At 43.4% G+C, this 19284-nt stretch overlaps 6 protein-coding genes across 6 annotated transcripts; 1 reads left to right on the plus strand and 5 right to left on the minus strand.

Moving 5' to 3' along the window:
- Positions 1-4169: 4169 nt before the first annotated feature.
- O0I10_012122 (uncharacterized protein) lies at positions 4170-5386 on the minus strand (the record flags this gene model as incomplete). The annotated part of the gene is made up of 4 exons (XM_058492068.1): positions 4170-4555; positions 4625-4852; positions 4913-5269; positions 5329-5386. The coding sequence occupies 4 exons, from the start codon at positions 5384-5386 to the stop codon at positions 4170-4172; spliced, it is 1029 nt and encodes a 342-aa protein (XP_058337180.1).
- Positions 5387-6409: 1023 nt separating this feature from the next.
- Positions 6410-7345, minus strand: O0I10_012123 (uncharacterized protein; the record flags this gene model as incomplete). Its single annotated transcript, XM_058492069.1, has 5 exons — positions 6410-6462; positions 6529-6640; positions 6704-6939; positions 7056-7143; positions 7229-7345. The coding sequence occupies 5 exons, from the start codon at positions 7343-7345 to the stop codon at positions 6410-6412; spliced, it is 606 nt and encodes a 201-aa protein (XP_058337181.1).
- Positions 7346-10318: 2973 nt separating this feature from the next.
- On the plus strand, positions 10319-11401 carry O0I10_012124 (chorismate mutase; the record flags this gene model as incomplete). The annotated part of the gene is made up of 5 exons (XM_058492070.1): positions 10319-10400; positions 10489-10617; positions 10695-10716; positions 10789-11018; positions 11082-11401. The coding sequence occupies 5 exons, from the start codon at positions 10319-10321 to the stop codon at positions 11399-11401; spliced, it is 783 nt and encodes a 260-aa protein (XP_058337182.1).
- A 231-nt stretch (positions 11402-11632) lies between these two features.
- On the minus strand, positions 11633-13194 carry O0I10_012125 (uncharacterized protein; the record flags this gene model as incomplete). The annotated part of the gene is made up of 4 exons (XM_058492071.1): positions 11633-11698; positions 11756-11859; positions 11923-12909; positions 12981-13194. 4 exons carry the CDS (start codon positions 13192-13194, stop codon positions 11633-11635), a joined length of 1371 nt encoding a protein of 456 aa, XP_058337183.1.
- Positions 13195-13459: 265 nt separating this feature from the next.
- Positions 13460-16025, minus strand: O0I10_012126 (uncharacterized protein; the record flags this gene model as incomplete). Its single annotated transcript, XM_058492072.1, has 11 exons — positions 13460-13637; positions 13703-14266; positions 14333-14403; positions 14474-14540; positions 14604-14709; positions 14768-14845; positions 14916-15061; positions 15115-15227; positions 15302-15374; positions 15437-15754; positions 15814-16025. The coding sequence occupies 11 exons, from the start codon at positions 16023-16025 to the stop codon at positions 13460-13462; spliced, it is 1926 nt and encodes a 641-aa protein (XP_058337184.1).
- A 262-nt stretch (positions 16026-16287) lies between these two features.
- O0I10_012127 (uncharacterized protein) lies at positions 16288-19262 on the minus strand (the record flags this gene model as incomplete). The annotated part of the gene is made up of 15 exons (XM_058492073.1): positions 16288-16428; positions 16494-16909; positions 16971-17044; positions 17104-17234; positions 17294-17329; positions 17381-17479; positions 17534-17731; positions 17785-17850; positions 17903-17986; positions 18044-18120; positions 18186-18501; positions 18555-18746; positions 18819-19006; positions 19063-19182; positions 19238-19262. The coding sequence occupies 15 exons, from the start codon at positions 19260-19262 to the stop codon at positions 16288-16290; spliced, it is 2163 nt and encodes a 720-aa protein (XP_058337185.1).
- Positions 19263-19284: the final 22 nt, after the last annotated feature.

The raw sequence follows: 19284 nt of genomic DNA on the forward strand, positions 1-19284 counted from the left end.
TGCAACTCTCCACCAATAGGATTGACCCTTCTTCAACTCCTGCCCCTCGGTTTTGTGACACATACAAGTCCTTCTGCATCTTTAGCTCTAATAGAGAGAGACGATCGATAATGAAGAAAGACCACTCTACATATAGCATTCACGCTTACAGCATAGGAAGAACATAAAGAAGCCCATATCTCAAAATCTTACCATGAGACGTGGGGTCTTTAATAGAAACAACTACTGCTCGGCGGGGCCAAAGGAAACATGTGTACAAGTTTGACGTTCATCATGGGCAATCCCAGATTTCGCAATGTCGCTACCAGCCAAAGTGGATCGACCTCTTGAATTATTTTCGACGACGACCGAAAAATATTTTTTGGGCTGGTTGCGACATTGAACGTGAAATTTGCACACAAGACTCCTCTGACCCAGCCGATCAACATGGTTCTATTAAAGACCCCACGTTTCATTGTAAAGTTTAGAGATACAGGCACCTTTATATTTTACATATGCTGTAAGCGTGATGGTATATGAAAAGAAGTCTTTGTTCCATGCCGATCGTCTCTTTCAAAGATGCAGAAGGACCTATGTGTCACAAACCGAGGGGCAGGAGTTGAAGAAGGGTCAATCCTATTGGTGGAGAGTTGCATGATTGACCTTTTCTACGCCGCCTTTGTACAAAAAGGTCACCCGCCAGTCTTTTTTGTTGGCAGCAGAGAGTGGCCATAGACGTCAGCCCTGAGATTTCGTCGTTGTATGCCGCTCTTCCTTCAAGGTGCGAGAGGTACATTCAAAGCCCCAATGTATCAGCAGAAGATCTTGTTCCATTGACGACGACGTGTTAGCTTGTATAGGCTGCATGATTCGCCAAAAGACGTTGGCCATTTTGGCTTTTTCTATTTCTGCTCGATTACACTACACCATGGTTTCGGTCTCTGATAGCCAACAACAAAGGTCTTTATGCATATGAAAAAGGCAAGAGCAGCTAACAAAGACAATGAAAAAGGGGTTTATTGTAATAATGAATGATGCTGTTATTGAATCGCTCTTCGTGTGTAAATAACTCGTAACCAAGGCGACATAAAACATAATAGGAGTTCTCTGCTGTACACGATTTTATTTATGCGGACATACTCAGATCTCGCTCCTCTCTTTCACGCCCACGCACACGCATACATTTTGACACACACACCCAAGGTGAGTCAAAACAAGAGTCTATCAATGTCAACCTACGTTTATGTATCACTAAGCAATGCAAGTCTTAGATACTATCTATGATGTCATGGAGTAAGGCACATTGCTCATTTGGCTTGCATGGGACAGCATTGACGACAAGGACGTAAGGAATCAACAATCCACAGACCACAATGGAAGACGACGCAGCATGGATCAGCTTGCCACAATGTGTGGAATACCCAAGGTTGATATTGAACAGCTTTCAGGTAGGCGATTCAAGGTGACGGCAGGGTGAATACATACGATCTATATCTGACTCTGTGCATTTTTGCTTGTACGTTAGATGACAATAACACCATAACAACAGCAGAATGCTGGCATTTATGGATGGGTTATGGTGTGATTGGTAAGTACGAATTCCTGCCACAAAAGGACATCAATGAGTTAAAACACTCGTGTGTAGCTGATGAGGAAGATGAGACGAGTCATGTGATAGTCAATCGACATGTGCCACGTACGCAAAGTCTTTTTTCCACGTGAGAGTGACCGAAAAATCAGCGTGGGTTGATTCATCAGTGGTTGGCGTATCAACACCATCATCTTCACCGACCTTGCAGTATTCCAAGATGCTTGATTCATCAGCTCGATCCAGCACGGCTTCTTTTCCTTGTATTGACAACATGCAATTATCACGCATTGATCAGTGATTGACGTATCAGCTCCATCTTTGACCTACAAGTGTTCCAACATGCTTGATTTATCATCTCAATCTATCACGCTCTTGCTCTCTTGCATCGACAACGTACAAATATCAAGCATTTATCAGTTATTGAAGTATCAGCTCCATCATCTTCATCGACCTTGCACTATTCCAAGATGCTTCATTAATCAACTCGATCCATCATGACCTCTTTTTCATGCATCGACAACACACAATGATCAGTTATTGACGTATCAGCTCCATCATCCTTCGACCTAGCAGTATTCCAAGATGTTTGATTAATCAGCTCGGTCCATCATGCCCTCTTTTTCTTGCATCGACAGCAATACCCACGCCCAACTACATAAAAGCAAGGCTGTTGTCACCAACATTATCACACACCTCTTTCGTCTATCGCACATTTATCAAGATCCTGCTATTTGGTAAGTGCTAAGGAGAGCTGTTCAGTAATTTGAATGGGTCAGAAATAGTTCACTCATTGACCTTTGTCATCATCATCCATGTAGTTCTTCATGATCGCTTTGTTGCTGGTGGTGTTCATTGTGACATTTACTCCTATTCCCTGATGGACTCTTTGTGATGTATGTATGGCTTACCTTCCTCTTGATACGTTTGTATATTGACATGTGTGTTTTTGTGGTATAGTCACCTCCTCGAATGATGGCTATGGGGTGGTTTAATTACTTCCATCCGCCTACTCTACATCCCGTTACGGCAAGCGTGTTTGTCTTCCCTCTTCTTCCGCCACCAGCACTGCAATCAATGATCCTTGGGATATGCTGGATCCCACGACATGGAACACCTTGGGCGGTCCAAATGCCAAGCGTGTGATCAAGTGGAAGGATCCACAGCCTGATCTTTAGCAGCTCTTTGGTATGTCCTTTGAAGAGGTTGCTAGTACAATACTCATCATACTTGCTTAATTAGGCCTTAACACCAGAAACGCCACCAAAATCAATCATTTGGCCAAAGGTGTCAAGTTCACATTCTCTGGTGGCAAGCATTTGCAGGTCACTGGACCGAAAGGCAAGGTTGAGAACTTACTCAAGGTTTTACAGCAATCGGTAAGTATACCTTGTGCAAAACATATCATTGAGTGTCTCTTTCTAATGATGTACATAACCTCCTTTGTAGGTGACGCGATTAGAGTGTGGTCTCTTTCCACTACCCAAAAAAGTGCATATAATGAACAAGGAGTTGAAAATATGCCGCGCGACTTCGACAAGCATGAAGACGAGCTGCTGCCCTTCATACAATCATGTTGGCAATTAGCGGTAGGTTGATCGCGTTTTGCTTCACTACCTGTATTCTTGACTAATACAAATCTACCCGTAGCAACTCCTGAATGACACGATCGATAGCATCCATCACCTCACATAAAGAGCAAAAGCGGACTTTTCGATATCAAGGTGGTGAGCAAAGCTATCTTTTACTTGTTCAAGGCTATTCAAGGTTCAATGAAAGCTGTGTAAAGAGGTACATTGGCAAAGAGGGCTTGTTCATTCGCCAACAACAACACATTCGCTTTATTGACTCGTGTATCTTTCTTCTACAGATCCTTTATTGCAACACGTTCATGAGCGGTCATTGGTACAAAAGCCAACTGCAGCATACTACAAGACCTTGTTGATATGCGTGTCCATTCCTCGGTGCACTTGGATACAGTGGCATCATTCTTCCAGCCACCCGTTATCGACAAGGCTCGTCAAGACAACGCCAAATACATCGATGGTGCTACTTGAAGCTACTTGGTCTGAAGGATAGATAATGGCAAGGCATTAAGGAAAAGGTTCAAGAACAGCTATTCTTAAGGCATGTAGTAGGCCCTGCATTCGGCTGCTAGAAGTATGCTACGTATGTCGTAACAATCTCATACGCGATAAAAGCGAATTGCATAGATAACAAAGCTATGGGGTATCACCTCCTCCATCATTCTCCCTTTGATAAAATAAAAACTTTCTTTGATAAGCTACTGCTCGAAACACTGCACTGTTTTATTTAAAGGGAAAGCGGATCATGTCTCGTCTACATACAACATGCCTGCATTTGATCAAATGAAATGGGTTAGACAACATTCATCATGATGCTAGTATCGATATCAGGACACGGTATATTGCATCGACCAACAGTGAGTCATTCTCCCTTTCATTGCACAATAAATCTTGTCTTGGATAATTCCACTACTTCGACGACAGCGATTTGGTGTGTATTATTGGTATTGTAATCTCTGCGCGTTTACAGGTTAAGGTGCTTCTGTGTAATGTCTCCTATCGTAAATGTAGATGCTCTAGTATCGCCATACTCTGCTAGCAGCGGATGATGATGTCACAGGGAAAGCCATGATTGAAGATTGGTTATGATGCTGATGAGGATGATGGTGCTGTGCAGCAGCAGATGATGTTGTTGAAGACCCTGATATACATGGTTGCCGTTGTGGATGATGGTTGTTGTTGCTGGTATCTGCTCCTGCTGCTACAGCAACGGCTGCTGGATTGTTGGCTGTGGCGACCGGGCAATCTTTGTGAGCAAGTAACAAGGTCTTGAGATGGACGATTTCCTCTCGTAGCGTGTTTGCTTGCATTTGAAGCTGTTCATTGTCGTTCGTCAGGTATTCCATTCTTGCTTGCAAATTGTTGAGCCATTTCTTCTTTCGTTGTCGGCATTTCAAGGCAGCTATCAATGGTAATAAGGGATGTGGTATTAGAAAAGGGGAAGTATTATGAAGATCGATGGCCCACTTACCAATTCGGTTCCTTTCCAAAAAATTGCGTCGTTTTTCATCATCCTCATCTTTGCTGTTGCTGCGTGGACGTTTCCTATTCGCATGATGATGATGATTCTCGCCAATGATAGTAGTGCTCGATGTTGATGATGTTGATGATCCACTGCACAAAGATCCGGATCGTTTGGCGTGATTGTTGTTGCTGATCACACCCGTGGTTGTATTATTGTTCAAATGGTCGTGATTGTCTATGTAGATCACCGTGTTACTATAAAGATGATGGCGGTATCATTGATGTGTATTTTTACCTCTTGTTGATGAGATGGTTTCTTGTGTTTGTTGTTGTGATATGGAAGGATGAGAAGAAGGACCTTGCAACATTGAGGGAGATAATGGTCCTGCACGTAATGAGTCCCACGCAAACTGATTTGCCACGTCTTTGGGTAACACGCCGCTCCGAAGTAAAGGAGGTGCTGGGCTCGTGATAGCAGCAACAGGTGGAAGAACCGGTTTCTTATTATTGTTGGATGATGATGACGATGATGACGATAACGTGGTTGGATCATGGTTGGCAGCTGTGGAGAAGCTTTCTTCGAAGGGATTGGGTTCCTGATCAAGCTTTGCACTCGGGTTTAACGGCAACACTGCCATGGGTGGACTTGGTTCTAAACGACGTATGAGCTTGTCATATATATACATGAACACAATAGTAGCATCAACTAACCTGGCCTATCTTGTGGCTGTTCAATAGTGGCTGTAACTTCAGAAGGCTCATTGACCATTGAATTGCAAAGGAGGGAGAGAGAAAAAGAGGAAGAGAGAGAAAGGAAAGAAAGGGAAAAAAGAGAGAGTGCACTACTCAAGAGAGAGAGAGAGGTAAAAAGTATAAAAGGTCATTGTTCCATACACAACAAGAAGCATCTCCCTAAGTTACCTTTAGCTTTTTGGGGAATGACGCCCTCTTTCTAATTCACCCATTCCCTTGTACTCGATCGTGGTGCTATTTTTGCTGTAACGATAAACGCGACACACTGGTTCATGCAGCAGAGCGGGGTAAGTAGAGTTACGAGCGTATGAGCTAAATCGGCTTGGAAGATGTTGATGTCACCCTTTTTCCCCAAAGAACGTGCGTCAAGGCATCATCATGCATGTCATAAACTACACACACAGCATGCACTCCACATGGATCGGCAGCACACACACTATGTCTTTTTGCTACAAGCATCGAAGAAGAGGGACCGATCGTCAATTCTATTCACGCTTTTCATATTATCAGCAATCGATCCAAACAAGGGGAAATGATAATATGAATTTCTCACATACAATCATCATCTCTTTGTCACCTTTTTTTTACTCCTTTATCGTTCTCCCCTATCTAATTATGAGCATCCGTCACTATCTGTCAACTCATTTAATAAACCCATTGTCAATGCAAACGCTCTTTGAAGTGTCGCTGATGGGTTAAAGAAGCAAGCATCATATCATTTTGGAAGGTTTAATCGCACATGACAAGAGCTTATATCAGCCTTTGGATGACCATTTCAAGTTTGTGTTCAACCCACACCACGTGGTATACACGTTCGTACCACGCATCATATCACTGCAACCAAAAGTTCCCCCCTACTCCTCGTTACAAAGAGAGTAAAAGATGTATTAAAGGCTAAAAGATCACACGTAATCGTATAAATAAGAACTGGGTAAAGAGGTAAAGCTGAATGGTATTGTAGTTACAAGGGATGATAAGGCCATAAGCGGAGGAGAGGGTATATAACATATAAAAGATGCGTGCGTGCGTGTGTGTAGAATCAAAGTATCAAGCATGATTTGCGATCTTGGTCGGCAGATGTTCTCAACTTGACTATATGATAACATCCCAAGCGTTAATTAGTCATTGATTATATAGCAGCATCTCTTTTATACATACCAGACAAGGATACACGGGCAGCTTGATCAAAACATTCTCGCACGCCACGATTGTGCTTTGCCGAACATTCGAGGTAACGTACAGCATTGATGCTCTTTGCCACTTCCAGTCCCTTTTACAATGAAATGTCAACGCACATGCATAATTGAGTCATCACACATCACATCACACACACCTCTTCGTATAAAACAGGCTCGATGTTCTTGCGTTTGAGTACTTCATCGTTATCTCGAAGATCGCATTTGAGAGCAACCAACAGGATCTTGGCTTCTGGGCAATATTGATGTACTTCAGACAACCAGCGATTGGGAATATTCTCGAGTGAATCACGGCTATCCACTGAAAAGCAAAGAATGACGGCGTGTGTATCGGCATAAGAAAGCGTTCGTAATCGATCAAACTCTTCTTGACCTATACATCAATGATGATGGATGTAAGTAAGTTTGTCTCGATAGATTGATAAAGGAGAACCAAGGAGATATCAAGTCCCTGGGTATGTTGCTGTTGCTGCTGCTGCTGCTGCTTACCTGCAGTATCCCAAAGTGAAAGCTCCACTTCTTGATTATCCACCATCACTTCTTGTACATAGTTCTCAAACACCGTAGGTTCATAAACCTAAACAATGTCATTGGTGTTAACATGTATCCAGGGTATCCAGGCAACCCCACCCCCCTTTTTGCGTAAGCTCTTTTACACGTACCTGAGGAAAGTAGCCACGAGTAAAAACGTTCAAGAGCGACGTTTTGCCGCATGCACCATCACCACAGACCACCAATTTACGAGCTACTGGTTTCGATCCTCCTCCACAGAATCGCATGACGTTGTTGGATTGAGGTACGAGAAAACAAGATTAAGGGAGGGACTAGGTGCAACAAGAAAGAAGAGGAAATGGCTGACGGCAGCAGCGGCCCCAGCTTGGTGCCCGCACCAAGCAACGGCGGAGCTCCAACGCAGCAACGTGTGGTCGTACTACTACTACTACTACTACTACTCCCCCATCCAGCACAATGAATGGATGCTCCTATCAAAAGGTACATAAAGTGCATGAATTGTCCTTGTGATATGCATGCATCAATCAGCATAAATAAGTATATCAGATCATGTAGTAAATCGATTTGGTGATAAACCATGGATAAATGTGATACACGACAATGCTACATGCATGATTATTGCTCACAAGCAGCACATCTCAGCAACAGCAAATCTGTCAGAAAGGCTGGAACACTATTGGCTGCATACACACACAATGAACGCTTCATTCATGCATTTTCTTTGTCGTGACTTTTGCAATAGATTCATGTTGTTAGAAGGGTCATTCAGACACATCCTTAGCAAATAAAAGTGCCGCTTGCTGCTATGTATGTAGCATTGCCTCTTACTTTTGGGTTGTTGTATACGCGAACGGTGTATAATCTTGTCATTGAAAGATTTCTCTATGGCATCCACTTATAGCTCGAGTATATTTGTTGGCCATTTATGACATGACATCCGGTTTACCGGCGATGGGTGGTAGACGAACAAAACAACAACTCACTGCCGCTGCTGCTGCTGCATGGTCCAATTCCTATATGGGATGCTTTGATAGCCTAATGGATTCACGTGAAAAAAACGATCCTCTTGCAATACGTACATCTTCAAGGGGCTGCCTCTCTCATGAGACTGTGATTGTGTGATGTCATTTCGGAACATTGTATTCTTGGACTGCTATAAACGATACTAAACCGTAAAATTTACTTTGGTAATGGCATTGGAAAAAGGGATCCAGCTAACCAAAAGGAAAATTGCTGTATATGGATCTACAAGAAATGCTTGGAAACCGGCAATGGTGGCGGTGTGATTAATCGACCCAGCTATTGAATGATGTGCGTCGCACAACCATCACCATCATGATACCGTTGTAGCACCGCGTGTAGACGAGATTGACGATGACAATACAAACGGAGATATAACAAATGATGTCATTATCGAAGAAGTTGGCCTTGCTGTCTGATGGGGAAGATCTATCATTTATCTTTGACGTTGGGCTTTTTCATTGTGTCTTCTTCAAATCCTGAAGCATTTATTATGCGTATCAATACTAACGAACCTGTTCAACTATCATTGCAACGTTGACTGCCATGTTCCTTATCATGAATGATGCTAAGCAAGCGGCAACAATTCCCCGTCAAAATGGGTACATCATCTTAGGTGCTGTGGTAATGGACCTTTGTTTATCCGATGTTTGTTAAATCAGGGAGAGGTCCTATCTCACCCACTGCCACCTATTATTGGATGGTATGTAGTTATCAGGGGAAACATTCACTAGCATGCATACGTAGGTGATGTCCACATATTAACCCGATGCAATAAGCAAATACACAATGTTGATACATGTTGCATGGTGGCCCAGCTATGTGGCTCAGAGAACTTAGACGATCAAAAAATTCGTGTAACCGAAGAGTTTGTTTATTGAAGTGAAGCCAAGCGACCCATAAGAGATTGTTGATGAGACGTGCCCATAAGGGAAATACGACGAGGCCACGCGCACATTACTACTGGAACTGCTGCAGAAAGCCAATGACCAAAGAACGGCGACAAAGAGACGTCCTAAATACGTATACGCGTTAAACAAGCGTGTTGATAGGGTGAATGTACTCATTTCTGACTAATGGATTTACCAGTGCCGCGGACAGATATCCCGTGACGCCGCTCTTCAAGGCGGCGATCCGAGGATGTCGAAACCAAATGGGCCCCGCCAAGAGAGCAAAGACGAGACAAAGAGAGCAGCGACCTGTTGTATCCATAGTTGTAAATCCCACTCCTTTATATACGCACGCTGTACCTGACTCCGGCTATTTTCGTGTCACGATTACTTTTTTACGCGTGTGTGTGTGTGTGTATGTGTGTGTGTGTGTGTTGCCTTTTCATTGTCTTTGGGCCGACAATAAAACAGCCGTAAATCGTGTACGTGTTGCCCACCATCATGGTTAATCTCTCCCATACATACACATAACCCCCTTGTTAGTACTTGTTGTTTGTCTTTGGACTTGTCATGTTTATGTTTCATCACAACACACCACGCGTACCCTGCTGCTGCACATGGGGTGTCCAATCTACTACTACGGGAGATTCTGGGACACCTTGTAATCCGTGAGCTTGGCACTCTGCTATGTTTGCATTGCATTCCTGCGTCCTACAAACAAGTTGATATATGTGCTCTGTGGCTACTATGCAAATTTAAAGCCTACGTACATTCCTCTTTTGAGCAGCTGCTGATTTCCTTTTTACATACTTGGATCCGCCATATACAACAAGTTTGCATTGTCTGTGACACCCATGCGGACTCCACGCATCCCATTTTATTAATATGTGGGTAGGGTACATCATGATACGTAATGTAGATGGTAGTAATAGTGGCGTGGAGGGGGGTTGTGATGGTCTCATCTATCAGGGGCTTTTTGTATATATTGACGCGTCGTCCCACACGATAATGATGGTGGTGATGCACAAGGAAAATCATTTACTGTTTTTGGTTCTTAGGGTGTTGAGAGCCCCAGCAGCTCGGAATCACCTAATCGATAATTGCAACAGCAGCTCGTATACTTGACATGTCGTCATATTACATGGATCGTATTGCATTGTATATATATATGAAATCAGGGTGTGTGAGGATTATCTAATAAGGACGTCTTTGAGATCCGCCATGTAGATCAAATCCCGGCGTTGTGTGTGCCCTCTATCACAAAACTCTCGTTGCTGCTCTTCTTGGTTTTCAGCTCTTGCTTCCCTTCCACCGCCGCCCTCCTACGAAATGAGTAACTTTACCGACAATCCTTTCGCACTCGACAAGTTACGCAACACTCTCATTCGACTCGAAGATACAATCATTTTTGGTAACATGAGCAACACCTCTCTTCTTGTTCAACAACAACGACTCCTTTATTGACTTTAAACGCCACACGAACTACTCGTCGATTGCAGCATTGATCGAACGAGCTCAATTCGCATTCAACAAGGCTATCTACACACCGGGTGCGATTGAATTCAATAGTGCAACTGATGGACGTAGTTTCCTCGAATACTTTTTATGGGAGACCGAGAAAGTGCATGGTTGGTAGTAGTGAGATCCCCCTTTGTGGCCTATGTGTAATAATAACTCTCTTCTTGCTTCATTCCAATGATAATAGCCAAGGTCCGCAGATACACAAGGTAAACTTGCATATGGATAGATGGTTGTATGGTGGATCAATGTGCATATAGCTAACAACTTTGACTACGTAGCCCTGATGAATATGCGTTCACATCACCTTTACCAGCACCCATCCTTCCCCCCTTGGAATTCCCCAACTTTTTGTACCCCAACGACATCAATGTCACCAGCAAGATCATGGACATGTACATCAGCTCTATTGTGCCTTCAATCAGTGCCGAGGGTGATGATCAGCAATATGGTAGTTCGGCAACGAGAGATATCGAGTGCTTGCAGGCATTGAGTCGGCGTATCCATTATGGTAATGCGGAGCTATTGATATCAATGACTCATTTCATGTGTATACTAACTTTCATTTTGATAGGCAAATTCATTGCAGAGAGCAAGTTTAGAGATGATCCAGAGGAATACACTCGATTAGCCCTTGCCAATGATCGTGAAGGCATCAACGAATTGCTCACAAACCGTGCAGTCGAGAAGAAGTTATTGGAACGGCTACGACATAAGGCTCTGGTGTATGGTCAAACATTGGATCAGGAACAAGAGGGTACAAGTACACATTTACGTGTTCCCGTGGAAACAGTGGTCGAATTGTACGAGCGATGGGTCATCCCCCTTACCAAGGAAGTCGAAGTGGATTACCTTATTGTGCGTGGCCTTGCATACAAGAAAGATCAACAATAAATCTCCCTCCCTCATTCATATACATAGTCGCTCTTTGGACAATAGAGGAAATAAAGTGCTTTCATTTACAGCATGCTGACAGTGTTACCAAGATTCAAAGCCGAATAGCCGGATTTCATGTAATTAGAAGCACGGATGTTGCACCCGATGTTGGGGAATCGCAATGAAGTGCGCATTGGCAATTACATGTGGTGGTAAATATACATGGTAGCTTTATTCAATTGCATATCATTATTTCTGTGCATTTGCAAGCATTGCAGCTACTGCACCTCCAATCCCATTGCCGTCTCTTGTAATCTAATTGATTTGGTTAAGGTTGGGCCTTTTAACATCATCAATGACTTTTTCACTTACGCCAAGGTTGATACGATCCACTTTGTGGCCATACAAATCACGCAATGCTTCATTGACACGATTAGGGAAGTTGGGATAATGCTCGTAAATGTTGCCTTCGACACCTATTGTAATGAAGAAGGATGATGAATACGTATCCATAATGCATTAATAAATCAATGACTTACTGATCGTAAGGCCACCATCCAATGCATCTTGTTTGATAATGATGGAGCTGATACCAGCTGCAATGAGACGAGCTGCTCTTTGTCCCACCAATTGGCACATGCGTTTCACCGCACGACGATCATCAATGGTAGTCTTTGGGATATTCATGACCGATTCAAGAATATGCTTGGTGTCATCCAGCTCTTGGGTTTCATCCGATTCGATGGCACTCATGTAGGGAGCTTCAAATGCATAAGGTGTATTGAGGTCCTCGCTTCGTTGGTAATTGAAAAGAAGACGTCTATCGGCAAAATCCACCATGATTTGTCGTACGATTTCACCAAGATACATGCCTGACACCATCTTCTCAAAAATGTGCACACCAGGATTGGATGATTCACGGTTGACGCGATTGTCATAAAAAGTTCTCGGTAGATAATGTGCATTGTAATCACCAAAGGATCCCCATTCGGTGTTGATGATCATTTCACCATCGTCTCCTCCTCCCGTTTTGTCTTTGATATTGAGTTTTTCAATGCTGCTGATCTTTTCCCAATAGGCTGCATTGGTACCCGTACTCACGGTACAAGAGAGCAGTGTGTCAAGGCTTCGGTAGCAGTGTGCAAGAAGACAAGCAACGGCGCCATTGCATACGGCTTGGACTATCACTGGAATATGACGTCGACGTAAAGCGGTCTGTAACAGGTCGACGAGATTCTTATTTTGGGCACCGGTGACTGCAAAATCCTTTGTCCATTGCATGACATAGGCCTTGTTGATGGCCGTTTGATAGAGCGGGAATGAAAGCACAAACCCCAGCGACAACTTTTGACCGTTGTTCTCGTATCGAATAAACGATAAGAATGAATCCACAGAAACAGCAAGGTAGTCAATGAGATCGGTAATAGGACCGCGTTTGAGATGATCGTGGATGGGATATTTCTGCTGTCGTGTGGTAATTCGTCCTCGTCCATGTAATGTCACCAGATAAATTCGTACAGTGGCGCCTAATATCATAAAACAACATCAACATCAACATCAACTCATCATAAAGAAGGGTGGGATCTTTTTTGCTTACCACTTAATTCGAGACCAATGTATTCTCCACTCTCCTGACCTGTTGGATGTTGCGTAATCCATGATGGCAGCATGGGCACATTTGCTTTTTCATGCTGAATACCACGATTCATCTCTTCTCGAAAGCAATGCGCCACCCTTTTCAGGCTATCGGTCGACAATTCAAATTGCTCCTCTAATTCTTCAATGGCCTCTTCCAAATCCTGATGGCTCATTATGTGTGTATGTTCGATTGTGTAAAAGAAAAAAAAAGTGGATGAAGGAAAACACAAAAGGAAAGAGAGAAAAAAGAAGAAAGGAAACAACACACGCACACCCCAGTGTGCATGAATCAGACCATGGATAAATGCTCCGACACACAATCAGATATCCATAAGAGGTTAAACCCGCCACAGTGGATGACACCTGTTATTTGTTCCCCATTGCATCGTGATTTGTGTGTGTGTTTTTAAACGCGTTTGTATTGATCAACATTCAACATTACAATCTTATCAGCTCATCATTATTATCTTCGGGTTTGCCATTCGATGATGGGGATTGGTTACGCGCTTGTTCTGCTGACATTTGCAATACAGCCTCGGTGCCTGGAAAACCATCCTCTGCTGCTGCTGCAGTATTCGACTTGTCAGTGTCTCGAGGATCCGCAATCTCCAACAACCTAATCAAAAAACATTAAGTCCTATGGCTACCTCTCTTTTCTCAATGTGTATCTTCTCTACTCACGTATCAATGGTAGGTCCTACTTGTCCATCATTGGCTTGCAGGATCATAAAGCAAACATCAGGCTCAACGTTGGGGAACATTGTAATGATCGATTGTAAATTCTCATCAAAGGCGCGTCGTGCATCTTCAATCGCACGTGGATCTGGTGGTAAGGGACGAGGTGGAAGATGTGGTATACTGTTGGGTGATGGATATGGTTGTTGTTGTTGGTGATGTTGTTGTCCTTGAGGAGGTGTCGGTGGCAACGGCTGATTTTGATACACGGGTTGGCCGCCATAATAGTCACCTTGTCGTGGTTGATGTTCCTCTTCACCACTACTACCTCCTTCATTCAAACCTTGAAAGATCTTGCCCACAAAATTGAGAGGCTTTTGCATCGTCTTTTGAGCAAAGCTGCTGCCTTTTTCGATAAGTGCTGCTGCTTTCACTGGATCAATCAATGGTTGTGCTTGTGCCTGGGGTGATCTCGAAGGATGTAGCGCATTCTCATAGTTGATCTTTTGCTTGTCTTGTGACACTGAAGGACGCTCTTGCTCCAATTCCGCCATTGTCCTCTCGATATTCCTATTATCATTCCTCCTCTTGTCAACCAAATACGACTCTTCAGCATCATCAACCATGTATACTTACGCATCAAATTCTTCCTTTGTGATCGATAATGAATTGGCATCCATGCTTTCAATAAACGTAATAGAGCCCAACTATATGAAAGAATACATGGTCAATAACCTCTTTTTCTCCTCCCTCATGCAGCCATCATCATTTGCTTACCAAATTGGTGAGATAGTAACCAGACTCCGATTGTAGGTGCTCTGGATTCCTGAAGCGAGATATATACCTTGATAACAACTTGCATTAGAGCTCTCTCTCTTTATACTTGCCACCCACTATTCATACTTACTGGACATTGGATACAAGACGTGGGGGATTTGCTCTGAGGACCACATAGATCAAGATGGGTAAAAACTTGTCTGCACCACCTTCACCATCCACATGCTTTATAAGACCTGATAACAACGAGTGTTACATGGCTGACATGGAGCACCGGGGTACAACAATACTTACCAAAAATGACCTTGCAGCAATTGAGAATGCAGATCAATTTATCACGGGGTGCCTTGTAGTTGTTTATCTTGAGGAGCTCTGGAATGGGATGCATGTTAGAAAACACAACCTCCACCATCATGGTGTATGCACCCTTTTCCCTTTTTACCTGACTCTGCAAATGTGAGAAACGATTCATTGTGTGTTGTGTCGGGTATATCAAGATGTTCAGCTCGAATCCATCGGAAGATGCTAATCTTTTGATGTAAAATCTCGTCTCTTTCTTTGTCATCGGTGGTACTCGGGGTGAAGGTACTACCCTTTGCATGTTAGAGTGCATCTTCGTGTATGTATACATGACAACTTACGCGTGGTACAAGCGATTCATCACCAGTTTTTCCATTCCCTCTTTGGCATTCTCAAACTCCTGTTCCGAGACGTTCCGCCAAACCTCGCATTCACGCATCTTTACGTAAATAAACTATACTTACTCGTTAGATAGGAATCCCCTTTTTTCATCCATCCTCTTCACTCCCAACCAGCCAGTTTACCCACGTCTAGAAAGTCTTGGATGATCTTGATTTGTTCATTGACAGCCCAAGGTCGTCGATCAAAGGCTTGTAGGAAACTAATAATAAAATTCCCCATGTTAGCCTCAGCCTCTATCCACCCACATGTTGATTAACGGACCTCTTGAAATAGCGTTTGATGGGCGTAGCACTACGACGACGCATTTGTTCAAGGAAACGATTGAAATCAAAAGGAATTTCTTGTCGCTCGCGTCCCTTTGTTTCGTCGGCGGTGCGTTTGATATCCGCTAATGAAGGCCGTCGTCCCGACGATACATCTGTATTGTTGCTATCGCCACTGGTGCTGATACGCTTTTGGCTATTATTGTCATCGGGATGATCGTCGTCGTCGGTTTCATCAAACTGATTAAAGATGTGCTGCAGTTCCTCGTTGTTGGGCTTGGTAGCTTCGTGATCCTCTTGACTACGGCTTTCAGGCCTAGTACATTTATGCATATTACAAATGAGACTCTTTTTAAAAAGACATGGGCAATGTACCTCGATGTGGGTGGTGAAGAGTCTGATAAAAGAGCGTCGAGCTCATCTTGATGTTCTTGGTGAAGCGCTGCTTTCTCATCAAGCTCTTGGTCATGGTGGTTGCCACTCACAGCGTCATTGGAATGCAAGGCCGCCTTCTCATCAAAGTCGTCTGCCAATGTGTCCGGGTCGACTGGATCGTTGTTGTCCTTTTTAGGTGGTTGTTCACCCATATTGGTATGTTGAAAGAAGAAGAGAAAGAAGTGTGTACCTCAGCTGCTCTATGTCTCGGAATCCTAAATGTAGCTGGGATAATACCACACCACCACTATACTAAAAGGCAGAGAGAGCGGGTGTGATTGTTTGCACAAGGTAAGTATCATTGTTTGTTTTTCATCAAAGCAACATGCAGCTCTCTTTAGCACAAAGTTAGGGGAGAGTTCATTGTGTGTGCATTGCAGATAATCATTCTATACACATTTATTGCTTTCTCTTTCAAGTGGTAAGCTCGAATACAGGCCACCATGGATGGTATTTAAAATTGATACACGCCTTCTTTTCTAGATTCTTGTCATCCGATAACTGTGTAATAATAATCAGATTGGCAACGCATGTACGCATCATAGCATTGATATCCTGCAAGAAAAATACGTCAGCTTCCTTCATTTGGGGCAAGCAGCAAATAGGAACATGTGTTTTACCTTTAAATAAGCATCTCGGCACATTTCAGTCGAGCTGGTCTCTAATAAATCGCTGGTCACCTTTCCCAGAATACTCTTGGCCAAAGTAAAATCTTGGTAAGCACCATTGATAAGCACCGATTTATCAATCGCATGCACGTCCAAAGCGTCCTTTACAGCGTCATAGGACAATGGTTGGGGTGACGATAGTTTCATAAACGACTTGAAGCGGTGGTTGTATCTTGTTTCAGGATCGTCAAATCGTGGTGATAGCACCTCCAGCTGCTGTGTCTTTTTCTGCAAGAACATGAGCAATTTGTATGTCCCACTGCTTAGGTTCTGGTACAATCGGTTGAAGATGCGTCGATAATTGATATACTGTTGTGCATGCATACTACGTCGAAGCTCATCATCCATCTTTTTTCCTTTGTCGCTATCTAGTATCGAAGGAAGGTTATAAAATGGTCTCGTGAACGTCGTCATGTTGCCATATCATACCTAGCTGACGTATTATTTCAACATCCAGTGAGTTCAATAGCGCGTGCTGGGTGATATTCAGATGTTGTAGGTAGCTATAAAAGTAAATGAGTATCGCGTGCACACCATCAAAATGACTACTTTTTCCACTTACATATATATAATCGCATATTCATGGGAGCCATAAAGTTCCAACTCGAATCCAAGTAAAAGAATCTTTTCCAGCATACCAACTTTGACATGGTATACCCATTTGGAGAAATAATAGGGTGCCTCCCGAAATGGCTGGCAATAAGACCATGTCAGCATCCATCCATCATGTTGGGGTATGTCCTTTTACTTACCACAGCTTTGTGAATCATGTTATCCACAACAGTCGCCTACATCAAGAGTCAATAAAAGGTGCCTTGCAATAGCCATCGTAGTTTTACCTCTTCTTGTAGCATCTCCCACTCTGGTAAAAGCTTGCTCAGAATACGGCGTTGTCGAGAACGATTGTGGCATTGTATTTTGAAAAGATCGACAAATGGCTAAAGGCATACGTTATGAACACCTTGCTGATAAATACATATAATTTTACCTACCAATGCTGCCCCATCCAAGAACCCACCTAGCATCGTACGAGCTTCTGATAGCGCTTGTTCATCGACCCCTTTGGGTGGTGACCGAGAATCGGGACGCAGGATCCAATCGGGTGGTTTTGATATCTCGTCAATAGCCTTACATATCCATCGCACTGGTGGTTCAAGTCCAAATACTCTGTTATCGTGATACAAAAGGGACTTTTTTTTCTTTTTGTTAGTACCTGAAACCTCATAACCAGGGCCAATCTTACATTGAGTTTTGATCTTGAGAAAGCGTCTGCATAGGGTCGAGTGGCTCCAAACATTTCAAAGAACGTCTTGTGATCGGATTAGCCGTTATTCATGCAACAATGCTCATCTCATCCTTACCAATAATGATCGCACGGATGGATAATTGGTCACACTGCAGACAAGTTGAAGCCGTTCAATAAGCTCTCTATATGATTTGTATGCCTGGATCTTACATTAGCCCCTTTGCTCATTCCTTCCCATAACAAAAAGCTAACTCACCTCTTCTTCAGTTTGGAGGGTGATTGGACGTGGAGGTGCTTGTGAGGTCAACTTTCTATTGATATTTGGATCAAAAGCTTTCAGAAAAAAACACCATGAGCAAACATGTTTTGCATATCGAGGAAATGGTTTGATGACTCACCTCCTTCCACTGGTTCTCCTTTTCCGATCGTCATTGATACAGCCTCATCATCCGTGGCTTTGAGTAACGAAAGCACCTTATCCAATTCAGCGTGTGCGGGAGAAAGACCTTGACAACGTGGTTGTGCGAGATAAGTCAATGCCAAAAAGTAGGATCGACGCATGACCAAGCGATTCACGAGGGAGTTTGTAATAGGATTGTTGTCAACGTTGTTGCGTAGCTGCATGATGGCTACATCCAATAGGTTCATGACATAAGAATCCGTGTATTGCTCGTAGAGTGATAGACCAAACAAATTGGTGGTGAAATCTTCTTCCTATGTCATCTTGTTGATATGGACCCTCCTCCTTTTTCCCTTTGACGACCTACCTCATACACGTTACATGCTGTCATCTCGATCCAAATGTAATAGCAGCATTTAATAGCACCAAATAAATAAGCCTTCAAAGCCGTACGCAATGCATCTGGCCAACTTTCTTCTGAAGCGAGGGCGTGGATGTGATGAAAATAGATACAAGTGTACACCGTTTGAGCGAGGGAATGACCAGACAACCACCCCATCTGTGAATGAATCGGCGGGCATAATCAGTGTCAAAGGGCACAATGATAGAGAAAGAAGACCCATCTACTTACTTCACAGCTCAATAAACGATCCATAATCCACAAAATCTGCCTGGCATCGAGAGGTTGCTTGATATCAAAGGGAGTCGAGTCGCCGATCGCCATACCCGTGTCCATTTTCGGATCCATCACTTCAATCGCACTCATGGCGTCGAACAAGGTAAACGATCTGAGGTGCATCAGTTGACCCACTTGGAAATCTTTTGTAGAGTTGGTTGGCATGGTTGCATGTCGACGGTGTCTGTTATCGAGTTACCATTGGTTGCTTCATCGAGAAAGCTGGTAATGTCTTTCCAGGGCGGTGCCATGAAGTTCTGATCGACGTCGTCTTGAGGAGTCGCACCGGGAACGTTAATGCTCAAATCGGAAATGGCCTCTTTATGAAGGATATGTAAGTCGCTTATCGCATAGTAGTGCCTTTGTTCACTTACCCCTTATGTCACTAACGTCTTCCATAGGAGGGTGTGTGCGGGGGGGG

The sequence above is a fragment of the Lichtheimia ornata genome (genome assembly GCF_029851405.1).
Source record: "Lichtheimia ornata isolate CBS 291.66 chromosome Unknown scaffold00112, whole genome shotgun sequence".
In the NCBI taxonomy this organism is placed as follows: Eukaryota; Fungi; Mucoromycota; class Mucoromycetes; order Mucorales; family Lichtheimiaceae; genus Lichtheimia; species Lichtheimia ornata.